The 25889-nt window shown below is 38.7% G+C and overlaps 1 protein-coding gene across 1 annotated transcript in view; it reads right to left on the bottom strand.

The window, feature by feature from the left end:
* Window positions 1-25889, bottom strand: part of FBXL13 (F-box and leucine rich repeat protein 13) — a 181052-nt gene that overhangs the window by 5323 nt on the left and 149840 nt on the right. The window contains 3 exon segments of the mRNA XM_029918797.1: window positions 1-87; window positions 9375-9475; window positions 9478-9526. Of these exon segments, the coding sequence (XP_029774657.1) occupies window positions 1-87; window positions 9375-9475; window positions 9478-9526 (237 nt within the window).

Raw genomic sequence — 25889 nt, 5'->3', positions numbered from 1 at the left:
TCCTTCATAATCATAGCCAAACCGAAGGGGAGGGTTATTAGGATTATATTCCTGCTGCTGAATTACAGATGACATTCTCTTCGCTGCCTCCCCGCAATAACAGTGATTAGCCTTAGCCAGTTGCAGAAGTAATTATTAGTGCAGAATTTTCAAACTAGAGCAAGTTTGGAGTTAAAAGAACTGTCACAAGTTGAATGGATTTCACAGCTCTCTTGCTTTACTGACAGGGAGAGTATGGGTAATTATGTGAATAGTCAGGGTCCCAAAGCTTAGGTAGCTCAGAGCTCTCTGGTTCAGCCAGTTCAGAGATGAACAGACACAGTGAACGGGTAAGGAAACTGCATGGTCACGGAATAGGAACACTGAGGGCATGCTCTAGTGTTCTCGAGTGAGTCCTCTGCCTCTTCTTTCCAGTTTCCTTGATGAGGGAGTACCCGAACCAGCCATATTGTGAAGGTCCACCATGGAGGAGCTCATAGTCCCCAGATTCCTGTTGGATATGTGGATGAACTTCAGGGAGGTTCATAAATTCCCTGAAAATTCATGCCGTTTTGTGTCTAATATATATTTTTCTGAGGGGAGGGTTTGTGACTCCTCAAACTCTCAAAAGGTGTCAGTGACCAAAATGATTAAAAACACCATTACTGCCTTTCTTAGGAAGAAAGCAAAGAAGGGCATCTAAAGGTTGCTCTGAACCCCAGTTTTAAAATGGGTGAGTGGAGGTTTCCACCAGCAAGCAATTCTTAAATAGCAGCTGGGTGTCCTATAATTCAACCCAATTCTGACACTGTCTACCCAGAAGCAGCATCAGATTCCACAGGTTACAGGCTCAGTCTCACTAGACTGCCTTCCACTTTAGATCCCACTTGGGAGTCCAGGTTGTCATCTGGGCTTCTGACTGAACAGGTATAGTTCGGGAGTTCCAGCACAACCCTTTCTTGTATTGGATTAATTTGCTAAAGTAGCCCTCAGAACTCAGAGAAACATTTTGGTTACTGGATCACTGGTTTATTATAAAAAGGTATAACTCGGAATAGCCAGATGGAAGAGATAAATAGGACATTGTGTGGAGAAAGGGTGAGGGGCTCCATGTCCTCTCTAGATGCCCACTCCCCAAATCTATACACATTCACTGACCTAGAAACTCTCTAAAAACTTTTAGGATTTTATGGAGACTTCATTATATAGGCATGCTTGATGAAATCATTGGTCATTGATGGCTGATTTAATCTCCATCCTCTCTACCTTCCGATGAAATGAGAGGATGGGTCTGAAATTTCCACCTCTGTGTTCACTGTTGGTTCCCCTCGCAACCAGCCTGTATCCTAAGATGCTTTCCAAAAGTCACCTCATTAACACAAGCTGAGTTGTGTTGGAAAGGAGTTTGTTATCAATAACACAACACCTATTTTCATCTTTATGTCTCTGAACTAATTTCAGGAACTGAGGATGAGATCAAATATTATGACAAAAGATGTTCTCATTGCACTTATTGCCCAGGAAATTCCAAGGGCTTAGGGAGCTGTGAGCCAGGAACCGTGAAGGAAGACCAAATATATGTTGGTATCTAAATGACCAAAATATGTTCCTCATAAATCATAATATTACAGCATCAGGGAAAAAAGTGTATCTAACTTGGAAACGATGACTTTTCAAGGTTAGAACAATGCCATTTTTCTAGGAAGTTGGTTTGACTCTTGAGACCAGTACTTTTTAAAAAATGAGTAATTGGCAACTTACAGGATCAGAAATGAGTAATGGTAGTTGCCCATGAAGGAGATACTTTGTCCCCTATTGCCATATATTACATTGAGTTATTACTTGCAAAAGTCTGGAAACAGTCATTGATAAAAAAAGCTGGTATTACCATATGCTTTGAGTTAAATTTGTGCTCAATGGCTATATGAGTTCGGCAGAACAATGAAATTGGTAAAAGGCTGAGATACATCAGTTGTTTAAAATGCTACTTCATTTGAACCAAATTTTAGATGTCTTAAAATAACTATAACCAAACTCAATAGGGAGACAACCAAAGCATTGTTAATTCCATCTCTTACCACATTACTTTTTTGTTTATATATTTGCACTCACATAAAACAAAACTAAAAAAATAAAAACAAAACAAAGCAGACCACACAATTTTAAAAGAACAATGTGAGTAAAAGCAAGTTATACTAATTTCTTGTTCTGAGCCACTAATCCTATAAACTAAAAGTTGGCAAACAAGTGCCTTCTCTTTAGAGAAATATTCTCAAATTTGAAAATGATAACTTTATAGTCAAAGATGAAGTTTTGCATTCTGTTGATCTTTCCTTTTTTTTTTAAGTGTGGTTTTACATTTGAAACTTCTTATATAATCTTTATATAAGTAGGACTTCATTATGCAGTAATAATAGTGTTCTATATTTAGCTGTCCCCACTTTCTTCTGAAGATTATTCTCCCTTTCCAATTCTGTGGAGTTGAAATTGACATGTCTATGATGGTGTTTTCTGTGAGATTGTTTTCCCTTGAGTACGTACTGTAGCATAATCCCAAATGTTGAGGGAATCTGAAGCATAAAATATTGGCACCGTCAGTTTCAAACGTAAAGCACTACTCTAGGCAACAGAGCTTCATTGTGACTTACCTTTTACCCCAACTCTGCCTTTTTAAACTTGATCCACCTTTCAAATCTTCAAACCAGTCCAACCTCTTATAAAGACCCAAACCCAATCTCTTCCTCCTCTGAACTTCTATAAAAAGTTGATCATAGAAGGGAAAATGGGTGATGGGCATTGAGGAGGACACTTGTTGGGATGAGCACTGGGTGTTGTGTGTAAGCCAATTTGACAATAAATTATATTAAAAATAAATAAACAAAATATGGGGCACCTGGGTGGCTCAGTCGATTGAGCATCCGGCTTTGGCTCAGGTCATGATCTCACAGTTCGTGCGTTCGAGCCCCGCATCAGGGTCTATGCTGACAGCTAGCTCATGAGCCTGGAGCCTGTCTTCGGATTCTGTGTCTCCCTCTCACCCTCCCTTGTCACGCTGTCTGTCTCTCTCAAAAATAAACAGTAAAAAATTTTTTAAATAAAATGGAAAGTTGATCATAGAATTAATTTCTTTCCAATACATAAACTCATGGCATTACTTGTTTGGAATCTTAAACTTTATTATTTTCATTTTGTTTAATAAAGTAGTAAGTTATTTAAGGGTGTACACCATTTCTTTGTATCTTAAATGACAGCCAAAACAAGACATTTTCAGCAGTATACCAACAAGGAATTTTTTAGGTCACTTATCTTCTGCAGGTTTGTTTGAGGCATTCTTAGATTGCTATTTCCAACACCCACTTGCCTTGTACCTCCCAAACAGCATTGTTCTGGACACACATACTGTAGTTCACAGTTGTTGGTAATGATTCAGTGACACTGATGATAAGACTACTACAGCTATAAGCAACAATAGTCTTGACTTTTAGGAAAAGGATGAGTTTGGGGAGTAAAAGATTTGCAAGTCATTGACCAAAGTATATGTAACCTTTGACCTCAGAAGAACAATAATTTCTGAGAGTTCTAGATAACTGGTAGGAGGATAAGTACTCTTAATGCTAAATTTGGTAACATATAAATATTGGGTCATACAGTTCTTCAGTCAGCTGCAAGCCAGCGTAAATTAGATGATAATTAGGGCAAACAGTGGGAGTTTGGGAAAATAACAAGAAAGCTTGGGATACCGAATCCTCAGTATAGACAAGAAAAATAGGGAATCCATAGGGAAGAGTAGTCATTAAATGCAGTGTCATGGGGCAAGATCAAAACGAGCCGCATATTGAGCACTAGCCATGGGGCAAGTACCCAGTGGTACTTTAAGCAAAGAGCAATTTTATTTAAGATTAAAAAATCAGCTTATTTGGGAATAGCAGAGGTATTGCGATTCACAACAAGCACACTATGTTAAACCATAGCCAAGTCCAAAAAGACAAAGGGAAGGTCAGCTTTTACTAGATTTTAGGAGGAAATTGGGGAGGGTTGTTTTCAACAAGTTTTTTCGGAGAACAAGAGTTTGAGGTTGTGGCAGTTCCATTGGTTACTAGTGGTGGTCAGAGCATTGTTGCTGGGCCAGGGAGGGATCTTCCTTCCTTTTCTGAAATGCAGGAGATAAAGTTCCTGTGAAAAATGTCTTCCCTTGTTGAAATACAGTTGACCCTTGGACAACATAAGGGTTAGAGGTGCCAAACCTTTATTTCTTGGCTCCGTGCCACCCTTACCTTAGCTCTTAGTGGTGAGCAATGCTCTTGGTTCTACCCATAGTCAGCTTCAGTGAGACTGAACATCCAAGGGCCCCCTGACCATTGGAGGCGATGCTTACAGACCAGAGAGGAACAAAGATCAGGTCTCAAACATTTCTTTTTTTTTCTCTTCTTCCCCCAGTTTCAAATGTCAGAAGGTTGAGGCTTCTGTAGTCTAGAGTGTGCTTCTAGGGCCTATCTTAAAGCATGTATGCTTTCACAGCAAGAGTAGTTCTGGGGGAAAACTGAAAATCTGAATTTGACCTGGGGCAAATCTAGGATTATTGTTAGAATTTGAATGCCATTGTAGATTATTCTCAAATCCATTTCCTCTCTACCCTTTAGAAAATCCTTAGCCCATGAACTACCTGTCCTCACCACCTTACTCAGATCTTTGGCATCCGCCTTTGGACTGATTCCTAAGGCTTAGGACTTGGCCAAGAGAACAGACCAGCATGCTGATTGACAGGAAATATCTCTGTGTTCTTTTTCACACATCCTGTGTTACTGTATGTTTGCACATACACATTTTTGAAAAGTATTGGGGAACTTGAAAATCTAGAAACTGAATGTTCCTGCCAAAAAGAACTATCTCTCTCTCTCTCAAAATAGTTTGGTATCTGGTATGGTCAATATGTGGAAGCTAGGAAATATTGAAAGGAAAATGTATGGTTAGCAATTACTGTGTACTCTAAATTTCTTAAGAGTACATATGGAATCCTTTGACTACCTTCCACTCTGGCTAAACTTAAATGAGTCCAAGGTCCTTTGACCTTGTAAGAGATGATTTGGGAACTGAACCCAGTGTGCTGCAATGGTAGTCATCATTCCTCATTTAACGTGGTGAAGTAGGTTTCCCTGGATCAATATAGAACATGATTTTCAGGGGCTCCTGGATGGCTCAGTCTGTTAAGTGTCCTGCTTTGGCTCAGGTCCTGATCTTGCTGTTTGTGGTTTGAGTCCTGCATCTGGCTCTGTGCTGACAGCTTTAGAGCCTGGAGCCTGCTTTGGATTATATATGTCCTCTCTCTGTCCCTCCCCAGCTTACATCCTGCCACTGCCTCTCTCTCTCTCAAAATTAAACATTACCAAAAAAATTTTTTTTAATTTAGGACATCATTTTCAAAATGATAGGCTACGAACAGTTGTGAAATATTAGATGTTTAATAATAATAAGGTACTGGTTTGTAGGTGATTTTTGGTTTTTATATATTAAAGAGGATTCAGGGTTATTCTTAGAAAAATATTACTTGCCCTTGGGCACATTTCCTTCTAATTTTTTGAGTAGGCAAAAAAAGGAGAGGAGTGTTGGAGCCAACACAAAAAAATGCTGGTAATCAGCAGCCTCTCTAATTTATGCATCAGCGGGGCGCCTGGGTGGCTCAGTCGGTTGGGCCTCCGGCTTCGGCTCAGGTCAGATCTCACATTCATGGGTTCGAGCCCCGCGTCGCGCTCTGTGCTGGCAGTTAGCTCGGAGCCTGGCGCCTGCTTCTGGTTCTGTGTCTCCTTCTCTCTCTGCCCCTTCCCCTCTCAGGCTCTGTCTCTCTCTGTATCAAAAATAGATAAAACATTAAAAAAAATTTTTTAAATTTATGCATCAGCAAGTAAATTGGGTACAATAGGACACATGTCTCCCCTTAGTGATCAAGTCCCTTGAATGTCAGAACTTAAAAAAAAAAAAAGGTTGAAAATCACTAATCTAAAGACAAAAGAGCAAGATAGTAATGCTTAAGACGTAGGTACAAAGTATGGTTCTGCCATACTTTGGGTCTTATTTACGCTGCTGAAACTTGTTTCCTTATTCATTTTGATGGTAATGGGGTGTTTATGAGGATTAGATGAGAGAGGGAACATAAAATAGGATTAACACAATACATGGCAAATAATAATTGTTAAGTAATATATTTATTCATACTAATACTATCATTCAGTAGCTCCAGATCACAACAGTCTTTCCTCAAAGATTTTTCCATGAGCTGGAGCTAGCAAGAGAGCTCTCTCAGGGTGCCTGCATAGTAATTCATGCTGCCAGCACCTGCTACAGAAGGCCTTCAGGAAATCTCTGTATTGCTGTTTGGGCTCTCCAGGCCACCAAGACTCTATTCAACTCTTAAGGGTTGAAAGTTCTGGACTCCAGAACAAAAAATGTCAGAAAGGTCTCTTTATTCTTTGCTAATTATAAACTTCATGTTTCTTTTACCTCTTTGTGGTTCAAACCCTATTGGCTTGTGGAGACCATTGTTGGGGTCTTTTTCCTTCTCTCTCACTATGCTTTTCTTCCTTTCCATCACCATTCTTGTTTTCCCATGGAGGGCCATATGCTGAAATGTTGGTTGTACACAGTTGTTTCAAATCTAAACAACTAGATATTCTTTCCATGTTTATGATCATAGTTGCTCCTTATTTCTTCTTGAGTTAAAGGATCCTAAATTGTGTCTCAACATGATACTTCTGGAACCACTTCTTAGGATCCCTTCAAGCTGTGGGGTTGGTGGAATGACAGTATATCTCATGCTGGAAGCTCTCTTGCAAAAGAGCTATAGCCAATTTTCTGATTGACCAAAAGTTTGCTACTCCTCCAGTTCAGCTGGACAGACATCTTTGATTTGCAAAGCTGGTGCAATATTTTTAGATTCCATGGGACGGGGGGACTTGTACATAGAAACTTTTCTTCTGATGGCAGTAATTGGATTTTAAGAGCCATATCATACAATGTTTCCATGTTCAAATGAAATCAAATATGTGGAAGTTCAACACTTTGTGATTCAAAGTCATTGGTCTTCTTTCCAAGTATGAAAAATTTCCTCTATCTCAACTACCAAGTGTTCCATTTCACCCAGACCAAATAGCCACTGCAGTTGAGGGAGCCACATAAGCCCTGGTAAGAGCAAACAACTATGATTTTTTAGAGTGAAACTAGATAAACAAAGGATTAAACATCATCATGAACTTGAGTCTTGAAGGGGCCACATATTTTTGTGTAGCATTTCCAATTCCACCCAAGGATTTGAGTGGAGAAGGAAGCTGCTTCACAGGCCTTAGAGCTGACTCTAGCCAGCTTCACATGGCAGGCCTTACCACTTTTCTAATCAAAGTTTTCAGGACTAGGGGTCTTGGGAGCTTCTTGGCTAAAAAATAGTACCCTGTCCTATAAATTGGGAGTCAAGACAAGTACTCCTGAGGCCTTACTAATCCAAATGCTGGAACTCTTTAAGCCACTCTGCTGTGGGAACTGCCTTTCTTTATTGCCATACAAAGATAGAATCAGAGGATTCTATGCCTCTTTTCTGCTGGAGCTCAGCAGGTGTGGGGCTATGAGGGAGACTGAAGTAGTTTAGCCTTTTTAGACAATGAGATGGACAGAGAAGTCAGTTCCCTTCTAAGCATTAGGACCACCTCTGCTTCTTGATGGCAGGGACAGCCAGTCTTGGTGGTAGAAAGCAAAAGATGCCTTTGCTGTCCTAGATTAGGTAAAGGAATTTTTCTTAGATCCAACTAGTTAACTAGAGTTTCACATTGAGTTTTAGTGGTCAAGCCTAGCTACTAGTAAAATCTTGCTTTGCCTTGTTTTGTTTTCTTCATATTTTTTTTCTTACCTAGTCACCTTGTAAGAGGAGAGTGAGCAATCAAAGGCAAGATTAGGATATTACTATATATCTTGGATCTCCTCAACCAAACACCATTATTTATCACACTTTAACATCCATATCATAATTAGATTCAGAGAGACCTGTGCCAGAAAGCCTCCATTCATTCTTACTTAAAATCCAACTTATTAGAAATTCAGTGATATTATCTCCCAAAAATAGTGATTATCAAAATACAATCAAAAGATTAGAAGCCAAATTCCTTTGTGTAACATGTTATTCATTCATTGCCATCTTCCCCAAAGCTCACTGTTTAATGATATGACAAGGCTGGCAGAGACTTCTAGGACCTTATTTCATGCTATCCTCTTTCAATGAAGCTAATCATACCCATTTCAGTCATCTCCAGACCTATTAGGGAGGGTTGGGTCTTCACTCCTCTTCAAAAATTTTCAAAGACCTGCTTCTTTATTTCTGACAGCTTCAGTTAGAGGTCCTTCCTGCCATGGACCTACTGGGCCCAGTGGGAATGCCTACTTTACAAGTAATAATTTTTGTGTACTTTTTTTTGTCATTTCAATTTAACATATACAGCCTTGGATCAGGAACCATTTTCTTCTTTGGGCTTCAAGTGACCAGATATCATGCTTCAGCTCATGCCAAGGCTACTTAATTAAGAAGGGTTCCTCTGTGAAATATATGTTTAGAAAATTGATAACATTAATTCTTAGTATTCACTTTTCTAGCCTGCAGAAAAGAAGCAGACCTCCAAAGACTGGTCAAAAATTCTAATTTTGGATACTTTGCAGATAGCTTCATCAGGCCAGTTAAAACTACCTGTACATTTTTACTCTCAATCAATAGGAAAACATCTACACAATGAAGCAAATAACTGCTTTATATTTAAAAACTCTTGGGATAGACACCTGAGAACTTCTACCTGTGTAGATTGCTCATTTTCCCAACTGTCATTTCGGTGGGAACATTTTGCAGATTGAGGGAACCAGCACTTGGCCTGTAGCAGTCAGGCCACATTGCTTTACTCTGAGCTGGCTCTCACAGGAAATCCCTAAATGATATCAAGCTATTTGCTTGACAGTTGAGAGAGATGGGGCTTAAGGTAACTGTTAGCAATTTATACTTAATTGTAGAACTGGTTTAATCTAATTATTTTTAACCCCTAGGGGAGATTGAATGGAAATATTTTGAGAGATAAGTAGAGAAAGAGTGATGACAGTTTTATAAGGAGCAGAGTTAAACCTTTGAATACCTGCATGGTCAAGGAAGGGGAAGGCCTTGAACTAGAAGGGCCAGTGGGAAATGGATATGAAACTACAAAGACAGTTTTAGAAGAGGCTTCCCTTGGTTCAATTCAAAATGTTGGCTTCAATTATGCAAAAAGTAAAATGAAACTTTGTAACTCTGAGAGCCATCATGTATTATGAATGCCATAGTCAGGTATTCTGTTTTCTCAGAAAGTAGTTCTCAAAACTTTTCATGTTCAGGTTCATACTTACATGGAAATAAGCCTGCAGTATTGCATCTTAAGGATCCGGAGTTGTTTGCTGCCTATCTGCAGGTCCTCAAGCATTTGGTCAGTAAGCAGGACACAAAGTGCAAGTAATGGCATTTTGCTGATAACATCTCCATTGCTAAGTCAGTAATCTGAACACACAGCCAAAGTTAAGTACTGATTATTCTGATGAACTAGGGAAGAACAGTGTATTAGTCGGTACTAGTAACAAAATACCATAGCCTGGGCAATTTAAACAACAGACATTTGTTTCTCACAGTTACAGGGTCTGAGAAGTCTAAGACGAGATAGCCCACAGATTGAGTGTCTGGTGGGGACCCTCTTACTGGTTTGCAGATGGTTACTTTCTTGCTATATCTTCACAGGACAGAGAGACAGCTCTAGTTTCTTCCCATTCTTATAAGCACAGTAATTGCATCACGGTGGCTCCACACTCATGACCTCAGTCTAAGCCTAATTAGCTCTCCAAAGCCTTACCTCCTAATACTATCACACATATGAATGCGGGGAGTGGGGAAGACAAAAATTCAGTCCATAAGGAACAGAATCAGAATTCTTCCCAGCATTGTCACATGATGGGCCTATAACACATGTTAGTGATTTATTTAACTTATTTCCAGAACAGTAAAATTATGTTTCAGGTGGCAGCAATAGACTTTGTGATCTTGCTGTTATTTTCATTTTAGAGTTCTCTATTTTGGATGGGTAACTTCATTAAAACTTCCTTAGTAATACCTGTCACACCAATATGAACAACCTATGAAATGCCACAGTAATGAGATTTGGCTTTAAACTTGAAATTCACTCTAAGGCATAATCAATTTAGAAAAATGAGTTTAATAACATAACATGTTACAAAACTATAAAATATATATATTCCCTGAAGTTAACCCATAGAGAAGGTCACATTTTTATGAGAAGGGATCTGGACATCTCTGATAGTTTGTGTGTAGGGTAAAATGGTTCTGGAAGGGGACAAGTAGGTGAGGCAGAAATTAGTAGACAGGAGAAGAAAGAGCAGAAGCCACAGACACTACATGAATCTTACTCTCAGAAATTCTGCTGAGGGTTCTAATATCTTGAAGTTTGGCCCAGATATGCTACAAAGATAATTTGACTCTACTTCTTAGATTATTTTACTTACTCAGGGTCTAGCTTTGAATTCATGACTATACTGAGGCTTGCTGTAAAATCAGTGAGATTACTTTCCTCAAAGGAATTTATTTCCAGATGGATTTAATTTTTCATTTTAAATGTTTGAACATTCTAAAAAACATGCTGTGAGGCTTGGTTCTTGTTCTTAATATAAAGTTGAGGAAATTATGTAGAAACCTCTTCAGTTTGAAATGTACACTTTCCGAGTTTGAGAAAATAGATGTTGTCATTGTCTAAGCATGACCTAGGCTGATTCTCACAAAAATGCCTCCATACATTCCTGCCATACTATCTTGGTCTCTGAGGGTCTGATGTCATTGGAAAAAAAAAAAAGCTATCAGAATTGTAGGCAAGACGATGAGGTGATAGAAAAGTCCAGGATGAGTAGAGCTCAGAGTGCTATGTTTTATTGGTTTTGAAGGAGTGAAAAGGAGCCTGACATTTCCTGTAGATCAGAAGCTCAAGATGTTTAATGACTGAGCAGATGTTGTTGGGACTTTTGGGGCTGGGAACTAGAGGTGGAGGTGACTGGCTAAATTCTCAGCTCCCAGTCCTGATCTCAGTCGTATGGAGCAGAGATTCCGTTATTCCCATTTTAGTGCTGAGAAGGGGGTCACAGTACTACTTATTGACCTTGGAGGTTAGCTGGTTGCAAGGAAGAGCTGACCTTTCAGGAGATGGATAAGGTGATCATGCATGATTGACCCATGGACTTCTGAGAAGACTAGCCTGGATGATGAGCCAGACATGAATGTGTTTGATAGCTCATCAAAAGCAATGTAGATGGATAAATAACACTGTATGTCAACCATACCAGAATTTAAAAATTAATTTAATTTAAAAAAACAGTGTGGTAGAATATATTAGACTGGACCATTGCCTTATGATTTCTTGATGAGGAGAATTCTAATTGACCCAAATTATGGTCACCACATTTTCTGAATCAGGATACTTATTTGACCCACAGAAATAGTAAAGCTAAACCCTACTTCTCTCTTACATTGAGGTTCTCAAATAATTTACTCCCCTTCTGTTTTGTCACCCTAGATCTTTGATATAGGCTGATTTACTTTACAATATCTTATTTGTGTAACACCCTCTTTAGTTTCTAGGCTGCAAGAACAGTATCCACTGCACAATTTATAGAGGGAACTCCCTCAGCTTCTCCTTACCAAAAAGCCAAAAAGCAAAAACAAAACAAAAACAAAAACAAACAAAAACAAAAACAAAAAAGAAACAATCCACAAAAATCTAACAAACAAAACATCCTCTGCCCAATTCCTATTCTCACCAAGGTCTTTATTTCTTTTATTCTACTTTCCCTCCTAATTAATAGAGCCACTAAAAAGCCCAGCCCCCATCTGCATCTGCTCTATAGCCCGGGCATGTGTTCCCCATGTGTTGCCCATGTGTCCACGTGTCTGTGTGCAATGAAAACAAGACCCTGCAGAGGGTCATGGTCAGTGAGGCTAAGTATGCTCAGTTCCTTGACCCACTTCTAGAACCAGATGATGCTGACCAACAAGGTATTTGGTTTCTCTAGTTCTAAGCAATGACATTATTGAACAAGAATTTTGTTGTGAACTTTCTGATTAAATTTGTCATGATTTACCACATCTTTTCCCCCCACTGCCGCCTCCTCCTCACTACAGCCCAGTTAACTACAGAGGAATTAGGAGTTTCTAGCATCCTTCTGTTAATCGATTACCCACACAGAAGCTGACTTTTTAGATGAGCTAGAATGCAGGACATCCTGATTTCGGGTGATGCTGTACTAAAAAGAAGCCCATCAGTGTGCACAACAGAAGACAATAAGTTGTTAATGGTAATATAATTTCTGAAGATTTTTTAAAAGACTTTTTAGTTTTCTTTCCTCTACATATTTTGCTTCCCCTAAGTTTTTCCTGCTAATTTCTTTGGGTCTTTATCTTCCACTTTGAGGCTCTTCTATTATGTCTGTTAATTCTTGGCTCTCTGCCATTTATTTATAGCAAAAGGGCTACACAATGATTGGAAGAGTTGAGGGCATGATGTGTGCCTTCTCTACCTAAAGCTTCAATGGTTAGATGGATTATTAGTTGGTAAACCTCCAAATGTCAATATTTTTCAGTCTTTCATCTTGTGCTAGTCAGAATCTCCAGAAAACAGGCTTTCAGTCTCCTGCCTGGAGGGAAAGGTCTGGGAGCCACATTCTGGATGCTGTGTTGGAAGAGTTCTTGAGTGTCTCTGCATTTGGCATTCAGTCACTGAATTCCTGTTTTCACTGTTGTAGTCAAATCTGAATTTGCCTGCTATGTCCCAGCCCAGCAACCCACTGTTTTACTATCTGTAGAACAAATAGTAGAGCAATTTTGCCCCCCAGAGGACATTTGGCAATATCTGGAGACATTTTTATTGTCACATAAGGGGGTGTGAGGGACCAGGTGCTACTGGCTTAGAATGGGTAGAGAACAGGAAGAAAGCTGTTAAACATTCTACAGTGTCGTGTACAGAATAACCCCCACTACAAAAGAATTATCTCATCCAAAATACCAATAATGCCAGGGTTGAGAAATGTGGGAAATTTAGAAAATAAGTATCCAGTCTTTTGGTGAAGGTAGAAAAGGGCAGTTGCCCAGAGGTGTAAGGTAGCAGAGGAGATCTAGGATCTATCTACTTCTCAAGAACTCTTAACCCAGTCTCACTTATTTTAGCGATCCTCTTGACCCAGTTCCAAAGGGAAACAGTGGGGGCGCCTGGGTGGCTCAGCTGGTTAAGCGACTGACTTCAGCCAAAGGGAAACAGTGCCACCAAGGTTGAAGATCATGGTGTAAATCAATTTTCTCCTGCAGCTTTCTCTGTTGCTAGCTTAGGATTCAAAACTGCCTCTGGTCTGCTAAAGTCTATTGGTCAATCTGTTTTCAAATTATTAAAGTACTAAATTAGAGACCTCAGAAAATGATAGTTTACCATTAATATTAGATTTTAGTAACTAGTGGCTTGCTAGTTAGTAAGGCATTGCTTATTTATATGTAAAAATCGATGTCCATTGGACTACATGTCATTTTCCTTTCAGAATTGAGGGAGGGACATGGGATGTTGGGTCCTTTGATGCCATCAGGATGACTCCAGTGGTAAGACCACCAGTGGGCTTTCCTCCCAGTTGACTATGCCAATTTCCCATCATTTTAGCCCTAAAGAAGACTGCAAAGAACTAGTCAGCCCACTATATTTTTTAGCAAGTTAATAAAAGAGGCAAAATTTCCATAAGAGGCAGTTTAGCAGAGGAGGTAAAAAAAAATAGTACTTAAAGATATTGGTGATTTAATGCTCAATCATGATCTTTTCCTGACCAGAACAGCCAGCAGTGATTCCTCTTTCCTCTGACCTCATGCAGAACTTGTCTTCTTCAATTGAATCAGCAGTTACAGTACTTGATTTACTCCTGTATTACATGAAGATCTGTTTTTCTCTAGCAACTAAGTGATATCAAAAATTAGAAGGGGCCACTTGTCACAAGATAGTGAGGTCCCTGTCATTGGAGATAATCAAGCATAGAGAGCACGCCTAGTGGTAGTGCGAGAGGAATCTGACTTTGAAGGATTGGAATGATTGGTCTTGAATCTCAGCTTGGAGGTTCAACAACCTTTTCAATGGGAATGCAGTAAGTCCCCCAGAGGTAATATGTGGAATTCTGCCAGCTTTTTATACCCCCTTCACAAGCGTCATATTTAAGATGCAGTAGGTTCTCAATAAATACTAGTTGGTTTATCATCCTTTATAAGCATCTTCAAGGATATGAAGAATTCTGTTTTAATGATACAGGAATTCTTTTGTCACAAGGAGTAGGATAATATTGTTTTCTACTTAGAAAATGAACAGAGTTCAGGAACCATAGAAAATTTAAGGCAGGAAGGATATTTAAACTAAGAATAATTTATCAAAAGATGAGACAAACATTAAAGGGAGATTCAAGGCACTTAGTGTCTGAAACCCCTTTCAGTAACATCTGTCAGTGTCTCGGAGTGCTTGAATCAGTTTTGCTCTAAGCCTTAAAAAAAACAAACAAACAACAACAAAAAAACCCACCTCTAATAGTCTTTGAAGTTGAACTTTCTCAGAGGTTCTAAAATTAAAGAATAACTTATAAAAACATATTAGAAGGTCTCTTATACATTCATGGTAGCATTTTCATCTATGGAAAATCTGAGGCATAAAGACTAGTCTCAAGCTTTATGCTTAGCATAAGTTCGTGCAAACTCGAGAAATCAGTCAGATCCTCTCCTCTCTTTGTAATTCACATTTTCCTTAAGAGGCATGTAAGTCATAAGTAACTTAAGTCTGCGAGCATGTTTCAGCATAATCACTCATGCAATTCCATTTCTACTAATAAGATTATTTTATGCTTTTCTGGCTCCAGCGATACAGATTCATATGTATATCAATGCTGTTGATTTTCTTTTCTTAGAAAATGTCAGATTAAGCTTCTAAGATGACATCTTTTATAGTGAAAATGGGGAGAAAATACACAAATTACCAAGTTTGCCTCCCATTCCACATATCAACCAGTTTTGCTCTAGGTTATCAATCTTAAAGAAAACTTCCAAATATCTTAGTGGGCTAAATCATTTCTTCTGTCTATCTTCAGAGCTGAGTCATAGTGTGGGAAGGCTTACTGACTACATTCCTAAGCTGGGTGTGTAGAGGAAACTGAGTTCCACTAACATTTATTGATCGTCACAATAATGTGCTTTTCTGAAAATCCTGATTTAAGCCACCTCAACAGATGGCAGCTCTCGGTCTCTAAAAAGCTCCCCTTGTGCTGCATACCCATCTTTGAACTATTTGCTTCGTTAGGTTATTATTAACTCTACCACCAAAGTTGTGGGTATTTTTTTTTTCCCAATTGACAATCTTGGAGAAATCTTGTAATGTCAAGAACCATTTTCTGTAATGAAGATTATCTTTGGCTGCTTCAAAGGCTAAAGTACAACATCTACAATTTTAAGTTATAAACTAAAATCAAAACTTCAGTTTGTTGGGCCTCCTGTATCCCATCAAACATAGTCTTGCTCTCACTAGGCATTAGAGCAGGTGGGTATAGACGTGGCCAGGGCACACTGAGCTGGGAAATCTGGGCGTTGCCACCGAAACTAAATTCTACAGATCCCGACACCTCACCTGCTAGTGAGATGCCTCTCCTGCGCTCCCACACTCCCTCCCAGAGAAACCGGGCTGAGCAAGGCTTAGCAAAGACTAAGCATACTTTTTAGTATACTTAGTAAATATGGAGGGGATTCTTAAAGGGCAAAGGCCAAAACCCAAAACAGGCATTTCCAAAGTTACTTTCATGATGCAATTTGTTACCTAATTATGTGGTGATTTGGAAAATAAGCTTTAGCTTCAAGCCAGCTCAAATGTGGCTAACTCTGCAAACTCTGCCCCAGTTCCTTCCACTGGAAGAAATGTCTCTTCCAAATTCCTATAGCTTTTAACTTTCTTGTTTTTCTCACCTTCTGTCTTACAGCTGTTTACATAATTGTTTTATCTTCTGCATTGACTGCAGCTTCTTGAGAACAGAACCCATGTCTAATTTACTCTTATGGCCCCAACACCTAGAATGCAAAAGAAGTTCAAGATGAGGGAGTGTCCAAAGGGGATGGAAAATGCCGCTTAGCACAGGAGTATGGAAAATGAGCTCCCATAGATTGCTCTTAGCTAAGTCCAGTCCTTCCTCACACCCTGTTTAATAATTGCAGTTGCAAAGGTGGTTAAGAGCACAGAGTCTGGGTTCCACCAGCCTGAGTTCATATCCTACTGCTTAGAAGTGTCTGTCTTTGGATAAATTATCCAACCTCTCAATTCTTCAGTGCTCGGCAACAGGAGAATAACATGGTACCTTAATATGACACCTACCTCATGGAGTTGTAGGGAGGCTTAAGTGAGTTAATATGAGTACAGCAACTGAACAGGAGCCGGCACCCAATAAGCAGTCAGTAAATAGTAGTCATAGAAAAGTCAAATGTAGAGAAATTAAAGAACAGAATGGGCAAGCACTCAAAGAGAATGTACATTAGAAAGAAGACCTGAAAAAGAACAACAAAAAAATACCTTTGAATTAGAATTTGTGGGGAGAAATTTCTAGAACAGTTTCAGGTTTTAGACTTTATCTCCAAAATAAAAACAAGCAAGGATTGGACTAGTCAAAGGTCAATCAGGCATTTCTCCAGTGGCCTGTAGGATAACCTACACTTTTTCCATTTTTTTAAGATAAGTAAAATAAAATGGGTGACCAGTGGCCCAGTTACCTGGCACTTCTTCGGGGTTTCTATGGGATAAGAAGGGCATGCAAATCACATAAGCCATAATAATCAGCCTGCAAGAGCTGATAGGTTTGTTTACACAGCCAGCCACTCCACTTGTTCTCTTTCTCATTCTTTCCCAAGAAAATGGCAACTCAGAACTTTACTCCAAGGACAAAGTCATATTGTCCTCCTGTGACCTCTTCCATTTAAAGATCTCTAGGAAATAATGACTCCATGAGCCATCCGTGCTGCTTGGATCTCCCATTTGAGGGTTTGATGGACTAAGAGGTGATGTAATCAAGGGAGATTACTGGCTCAGCAGAAAATTTAAAGGGCTTGAAACTGAGTCTGTGACCTTCAAAAAGTTACTTAACCTCAAGTTTTCTTATCTATAAGCAAATGAAAACCACTCTCACAGGCTTATTGGAAGATGTGTACTCCAAGAGCACTTGACCGGCATAGCACCCTTTACAAATGCTGGCTTTTGCCTCTCAGCAGTGGAACCAGAGGGGTCTTAGAACAATCTCGTCTGCAGTTTAAGACCCCTGAGAACACATCCTCACCATCTTCCATACGTTGAAGGCTTTCAAATGAGGAAGTATCATGTGCTAAATTTAACTGGAAGCTAATAGGGCAATTAGACATAATGTAGAAAAATCATAGTTCCTCTGAGGATATGCCACAGGTACTCAGTTCATGTCAGGCAAGGCATAGCAAACAAAGCCCAGGCACGCTACATGAGAGAAAGAGCAAAAACAGATTGGTCACTTATATTTAAGAAGCAAAAGAAGCATGAACTCATAATCTTATGGGAAAGTGAGATTTTAATGTTTATTTTTCATTCCTTTTTTTTTTAAACCTTTAGACAATCTGATCATTTTTATTTAAGTTTTGGCAAGTTTCGTCTTACACAGGATAAACTCATGTTCCAGGGACAGCTTAAATGTTGGGAGAGGCCTTTAAAGGATTATCTTCCTTTTGACATCTTCCTTCCTTATAGTTCTTCTTTGTGGACGCGCAACATGAAAATAACACATGTGTGCTTTCATTTAGCAAGTCTATCTGCTTCAGTTGTCCAAAAGTAGTTCTCCCCAGTGGGAGTGGGCAAGAAGCCAGGATTGGTATTGGGTATTCTAAGTTTCACCTATTTACCAGCCAAAGAAACATGGTACCCATGACTCCAGTATTTATTGGAACCTTACAGACTGTGGAAAAATGACAAGCTATCAAATCCCACATCCTTTGATGTCTTACAAATTTCTAATTCTATTCAATTGCCTTCACAATGGGGAACACATTAGGTTGAGGAACAACAGAGAACACTGAGCATATTTCTTTTGCTCACAGCCTTAGGTAGAGAGACCTAGGTATCTTGTTAGGACTCTGTGACTCTCAGTTCCAAATGTCTTAGGTATGTTGGTTATGTTGTTCTATTATAGATTTTAGGAGACCATTCTTGGCATGGATAGCTATGAAGCACAGATTTCTGTAACAAAGATCTTATTTGCTCTAGGTTTTGTGGGAGTTGCTTTTTCTACAAGGTACAAGATACCTTCTTAATCCACCACAGGAATTCCTTAGTGTCCCAAACCCTGTAGAATGATTCTGAACCTGGGACCTTCTGGATCTTCTAGATCCCACTTATTTCTTAATAGTAACATGGAATATTGCATGAGGTAAAGAATCTTCCTGAGCAGTATGGCCAAGAGATAGTGTCCAGATGTCTGACTGTCCTATCTCCCCACACACAGAAGATTTTAGAGCTTCCACAGCATCAAAGGCCAAAGAATAAGGCCATTTTGGAAAAGGATTCTCTGTTGTGCTTCCTCACAACCCATAAACATAACTGTATCCCTGGAGAAGAGGTGGGGTTATTGAAGTCTCATACTTTGACAGTTGTTGAATGATTTAATCTTAGAAACCAAATAGAAATCAATGTTGTTTTTTTAAAAAATTGTTGCTATGTGGAGCCAACATATCTAATCCATCTTTGGCGTTATAAGTCAGTACATGTCAAAGGCCCCTAAAACCACTAAACCACCATGAGGGTGGAGTCTTTCAACTGATGAGAATGATTGATGAAAATCTTGCATACACAACATTTTATAACTAGTTAGAAAGTTTAATGATTCAAAGTAAGAGTTTGAGATCAGAAAAGTCTCTGGAGAGTAATCTACTTCTTGCTCCTAGGCAAGAATGAATCCAACATGGATGTTAGGTCAAGACGTGAACCCAATTCTTCTTACACTTTAGAGAGAAATGTCCAGAAGAGGCTATCAATGGGCCATTCTTGGGGAGGAGGACTCAAATGTTGTTGAAGGTGGCGGGTACTCCTAGGCCTTTCTGACTTGAGTATCCATGTATGCTCCACAGTTACAAGGGTTTCCGTTCTCTAGCACAGGTAATGCAGGATGCAGGACTGAGAACCTGAACCCTCAGTCCCCACTTGGACTCTGCCTGGAGCAGCCTCACATCTACAGAATCGCTTGACTTGCTGAACAGTCCTAAATCAGGCTGAAAACCAAATGAACAGCAATGGATCTCGGTCTGCTGTTCTCCCACCTGTGTAGTAGCTCATGATTCACCCCATGCAGCTACCCTTCCCAGTCCTTTATTTTAAGATCCCTCTTCTCTATGTCTCTATTTATAAATCAAGATAAATAAGTTACTAAAGTTAAGGTCAAATAAAAAGCAAAATCAAAAGTTTGTAACAAGAGAATGGATAAAAGAGGTTAAAGGAGAAAAGGAACTTGTTATCTCAAGTGTCCAAGCACTTAGGTCAAGATGAAGGGCCTCAAAAAAGAAAGGACTGTATGAGAACAATGAGGGAAGTGATGTTCTAGCATCTTATACCTCATAAACAAAAGTTGTCAAATATTTTTGTGATCATCAGAGAATGAGACATTAACCTAGGCTACAACAAGGCTCTTACCATTCATCAGTGGCGCCATTTGGGTGATGTCAGTAAACCAGCTTGTGAAGAATATATGCAACAAATCAGGCAAAAAGACACAAGACAATAGATAAGGCTGAACCACCAGCACATGCCTCTTATTTTTCTTATGTAGTTGTAAATACCGCATGCTGCATTCTGGCTACAGGGCTTTAAAACATAGATATCCATCTCTCTCTATATATATATATAATTATCACTGTAATTCAAACCCATACTACATACTAAAAGATAAGAGAAGGCCATGTTTGGGTTTGAATTATAGTGATAATTAAGTCTGAATCTTCCCCTCCTCCCTAAACCATAAAATCTATACAGGGAACAAACAAAACTACACAGTACCCATACTTTGATCCTTACTAGAAGACAGAGAACACTACAACCTTTGAATTACCTGTAAGTAGAATAAAGCATATTCCAACAGAGCCCCCTTAGCCTGCCTGCAGCCACCACAAGCCTATGCATTGAGAGTGGGAAGGGGACTCTGTCATAAGAGTAGAAGGTTAAAGAGAGCTTGAAGGAAGCACAGACAGAATCACCCACAAAGAAGAGAAAGTGCAACAGTAAATGCCACAGTACTGAATAGGACTTGGTAGTTCATAGCACTGGCTACATGACTTAGCTATGGAAAGAGCTTGAAAATGAGTGTACCACGAATCTCCCAGGCAGCCAAGTCAGATGGATGGATGTCATCCATAACCATGTCTTCACTCCCACGCCTACTGAAACTCAACAGTTCCATGGATTTTACTACTTAAATGTTCTCCAATCCATTCCCTTCTCTCTAGCCTCAGTGTTACTGTCCTGTAAATCTGCCACTTTCTCTCCCCTGGACTATAGTAAAATCCTCTTACCTTTTATCCTTTCTGTAAATCTTGAGAGCTGTCCTCTCTCCCCTCTGCCCTTCAGCCTAACTTCCACATTTCTTCTTAAAGCAACCTTCCACAGGTAAGCTTTCCTGGCATTCCCATGCTGGATTAAGTATCACAACTGAATCCTTCTGGAGATTTCTTTATTACAGTATAATAGCTAGAATTATCACTCTGGAATTAGACATTATACCCTAGCTAATGTGTTTACTTGTTTCATGACTTGGTACAAGATTCATAACCTCTTTGAACCTTGATTTCCTTATCTATAAAGTAAAATTAAAAGTATTACCTACTTCATAAGGTGCTTAATTAATACACAGGAAATACTTATAACAGTGCCTTGCATGTAGTAGGTACTAATAATGTTAGCCAACAATCACCACACGGTATTAGATTTTTCTGTTTATAAGCTTGCCTATTTGACTAGGACTAGCCTTCTCATTAAAAAAAATCTAGAATGATTTTTGTTTTCAAAAAAACTGACAGATTATCTCGGTGCCCACTGCATAGAAAGGCCAGTTGAGATATTCTTAGTTCAATCACTGAGCAAGATTTTCTGAATAAATAAATAAAATAAAATTAATAAATCTGAATGAGACCATATGAATATTGCCTTACATGAAAGCATGGAGTTATTCATCTACACTGAACTTAACCATTTCAGTTTTGCCAATTCAGTGATTGCAAACTCTGGTGTTGTTCTAAGGAAGCTTAAGAATCTTTATGAATGGACATGACCAAAATGCCTGAATTTCGGGGCAGCTGTGGGCTCCGTCTGAGCACAGCCAGCTCACCGGGCTGCCTGCTGCAGGGAGTTCACAGAGAGCAGGTTCATGACAGCCAAGGGCAGAGATCACCAGCAATGGCTGCCTACCTGCCCAGCTCACCAATAGCTTTCTGCTCTAGGCTCCTGAGCCCTCCAGTTCCTGATTTAATTCCTGGATTCTAAAGATCTGATTCAAGCCTAATTTATATTTATCATCATCCCTTTAGTTGCTGCTGATTCAGCCAGCATCTGTGAATCCAGAAGCAATGTTCCAGACTTCCAGTTTCCAGACTGTCATGAGAGTTTGGAACTTATCGCTTCTATCCTCGAAACAAGAAAAAGGTGAGTGAACTGAAAATCAACAACTCTTCTTAGGTCTGTCAGATAATTGAGGCCACAAAGGAAACCACACTCTGAAAATTGGAGAGACAGGTGAATACAGAGAATCAGGGCTTACTAGGAGCAGAAGCCAGTGGCTGGAGCCAGTATCAGCTGGAACATTTAAAGGGTTATTGACTAATGGCCAGACACTGAGAGTAGATTAGTTTGAAAGAAAAGTTTTGGGGCCCAGCCTTAGCTGAGCCCCCATGCTTGCATGAGTTTTGTCCAGGAGACCCACCAAGTTTGCAGGGTAAAGGTCAGAGAAAAATGCCATCATGCTTCCTACAAGCGGAGAGAGAAAGTAATCATTGTAAAATACCTCCAGAGCATCTGTTTTTGTTTTAACAAAAACCTGACGTCAAGGGAAACTGTTTCACCAGAACCTAACCAACACAGGTTTTATGAGAGCCAGTCCAACAGGGGGTCAGAGAAATACCCACCTCCAGCCCCGCTAACCTTATTGTCTTACCTCAGTGTAGCAGAGGCAGGGAGAGGGGTGGAAGCACCTGTAAAGATCACAGTCCTGGAGCACAGGCCCATTTAAAGACTGAAACTTAATCATGTGAATCTAGAATGATTAGCACACCTAACCACCACACAAATAGCGTTCCTGCATAATATCACCTTAACAAAAAAAAGATTAGACATCATACAAAATATGCTCTCAGGCTATGATGGAATTAAACTAGAAATCACACACACACAAAATAAATAACTAAATAAAAATTTAAAAAATAAGTAAATAAACCAGAAATCACACAGACAGCAGAAAATCCTGAAATATTTAGAGTTTGAACAACACATTTCTAAATAAACATGGGTCAAAGAAGTCTCAAGAGAAAATTTATACATGCTGAAAAATATGCTTAATTAATATCAGAATCCCAGTGAAAAACAGCAATTCAGTTTCTTTTTAACTGGATTGTTCTCTTATTCTATTTTCAAGAAAACAGCAATTATATTTATGTAGTGTTCTAGATTTTTTAAATGCTTTTACATATGTAAATTTATTGGGTCATTTATACTTAAGTGCCCCTAAAAAATACATGATTCATTCATAGAAGTAAAAATTAATAAACTATTTCTTCCAAGAGCATATTCTAAACTATCTCCTAAGCATTAGAGCAGTTTGGCTGCCGAGATTACCTGCTTCCTGACTGTGGTTAACTAAGGTAAACAAATTATCAAACTATTATGACAAATGTTTATTTTTTATTTATTAGTATGTATTAGTCTCTTCTCCATTAAAAAAATAATAATCATAGTAATAGGCAGTATTCATCATGCACTCTGTGTCAGGAACCACACTAAGTACTCAGATGTTTTATATCCTTTAATCCTCACAACAGGGAGACTGTTTTATTATTACACCCATTTTTTTCAAGTGAAGAATCCAAGGCCCAGAGGAGGAAACTAACTTGCCCAAAGTCACACATCTTGACAGGCTAAAAGGGTAAAGTTCTGTCTGACTCTAGAGCAGACGTTGGCAAACTACCAAATTTTTACTTGCAGGGCAAATCTCATCTGTCACTGTTTTTATATGGCCTTCACTCCAAAAATGGCTTTTACATTTTTAAATGGTTGAAAAAAATAAAAAGAAGAAGAGTACCTCATGTTATGTGAAAATTATATAAAATTCAAGTTTGTCCATAAAGTTTTATTGGAACAGAGTCAGTGTCATTTGTTCATTGTTGTCTATGGCTGTTTTTTACTCCACAGTAGCAAAGTTGAGCAGTTGTGACTAGAAACTGTATAGCCTACACAGCCTAAAGTGTTAAACTATTTGGCCCTTAAAGGATAGTGTTACGGAAAGGTTACAAGAAAAATGGACTCCTGTTCTACAGCGCTAGTTTCTGTCTGCCTCACAATTATAGCCACTGTGGGAGCGATGAATTGTTGTGGAGCTAAGTGAATTATGTGCGTAAGATTATGTAGCTATGTAAGAGGCAGAATCAGAATAAAAATTAGGACTTTGGGGGGCGCCTGGGTGGCTCAGTCAGTTGAGCGTCTGACTTCAGCTCAGGTCATGATCTCACAGTTCATGATTCGAGCCCCACATCAGGCTCTGTTCTGACAGCTCAGAGGCTGGAGCCTGCTTCAGATTCTGTGTTTTCCTCTCTCACTCACCCTCCCCCACGCATTCTCTCTCTCTCTCTCCCTCTCACAAAAATAAATAAACATTTAAAAAAAAATTAGGACTTCGGATAGCTAGTCCCACATTCCTAATATTATACCCATTGCCTTTGCTATCAGAGAGCTAGTCTCTACACTATTGTGAGAAAAGATCCTTTTAATTTACATGGATATTTAATTTTTAAAATTAAAATATAAACAAAAAGAATTATTTAACAGACTAACTTTTATGATTTGCTTTGAATATTGATCACCATCTACCAGGTCTTAGCCTAGAAATATATAATCTTACAGCATCTTATACACAATTTGGGTATGTAAATATATCGACATGTTGACATATGTGTGTAAGCTAACATACACTAAAATGTGTACACATATTTAATTTACACACATATACCAGACATGCAGATATCCACATATTTACATGTAAACATGCAATCTAAAATATGCTAAAACTTATACACATTTAATTTGCACACATATACTATACATAGGTATACATTTACATACATATCTATATGTAAGCACATACACACACACACTTTTCCCTGCATATACACGTGTACGTCCTTGTAGTAAGTCACAACTAACCTTGATTTTTTTCCTCTCCAATGCCCTTTCATAATCAGCTACTTCAAATTACTAACACTGAAATAATAAAAAAATTTTTTGTCTAGCTGCAAATGACCTACATAAAGAAAAATATATACATTCATATGTATGACTATTACAAAAATGCATTTATAGCATACTTCATTCCAAAAAAGGGGAATGAGGGGCACCTGGGTGGCTCAGTTGGTTAAGCGTCCGGCTTCAGCTCAGGTCATGATCTCATGGTTTGTGGGTTCAAGCCCCGCATCAGGCTCTGTGCTGACCGCTAGCTCAGAGCCTGGAGCCTGTCTTCAGATCCTGGGACTCCTTCTCTCTCTGACCCTCCCCTGCTCATGCTGTCTCTCTCTCTCCAAAAATAAATAAAAACATTTTTAAAAATTAAAAAAAAAACAAAAAACAAAAAAGGGGAATGAGAAATATAAATTAGATAAAGGGAGTATAAAAAGCAGCTAGAGAAAAATAAAAGCAACAGAGTAAATAACTGCATTTATTCCATTGGTTCTATCCAAGTAACAAGACAGAACTTCCATTTTATCTATATTGCAACATTCCAATTAAACCAATTTTTTTGCCAAACTTGACAGTTTGTTATTTAATTAAATTCATAAAATGTTCAAGGAGACGTTTTCCTGAGAAATGCTCAGTTATGACTGCATTAAACATCTTTTCCAAAATGTGTGTGCCTTTCAAGAGCACCAAATAATTTTAGTCTAACATGATCACTGAATGTCTAATGTTCTCAGAAAAAAGACTGAAGCTGGAAGAAGTAATTAAAACCAGATCCTAAGTCACTACATCTGAGACTCCAGACAATCTGCATGTGCTGCGGTTTCCAGTAAAACACTAAAATGAGGTAATTTTTTATTCTTATTATGTTCATGACTCTTGCAAAACCTAACCAGGGTAAAAATGTTTATCTCAATTTTTTTAATTAAATCATTAAATCATCATGTTGAATGTAAGCTTCAATGTCTTGTGCTAAAAAGAGAATCTCTTATAGTTAAATTTTCTTTTTTTTAATATAACACAATTTATTTTTTTAACATATGCAATTATTTTCCATCATTTACAATACAGTAGTTGCAATGACACTCCAAACAGAAAAGCAAAGTAAAAAATCAAAACCCCAACTTCTGTTTCATGTAATTAGACTTATACAGAAATTAGAAGGTTCAGTAACAACTAGTTAATCACCTAATTTCACAGCTATCTGAAGTGGCAATCGTTATATAGCAGCTTATCTATGATACATTCAAGATACATGATACAATTTATTACTTGCCCATAAGCTACAACACAGCCTGCTTAATACCTTTCCTTAAATTCCACCTCTAT

Source organism: Suricata suricatta, chromosome 2 (assembly GCF_006229205.1).
Source record: "Suricata suricatta isolate VVHF042 chromosome 2, meerkat_22Aug2017_6uvM2_HiC, whole genome shotgun sequence".
NCBI lineage: Eukaryota > Metazoa > Chordata > Mammalia > Carnivora > Herpestidae > Suricata > Suricata suricatta.
This window is presented reverse-complemented; position numbering and strand designations above follow the sequence as displayed.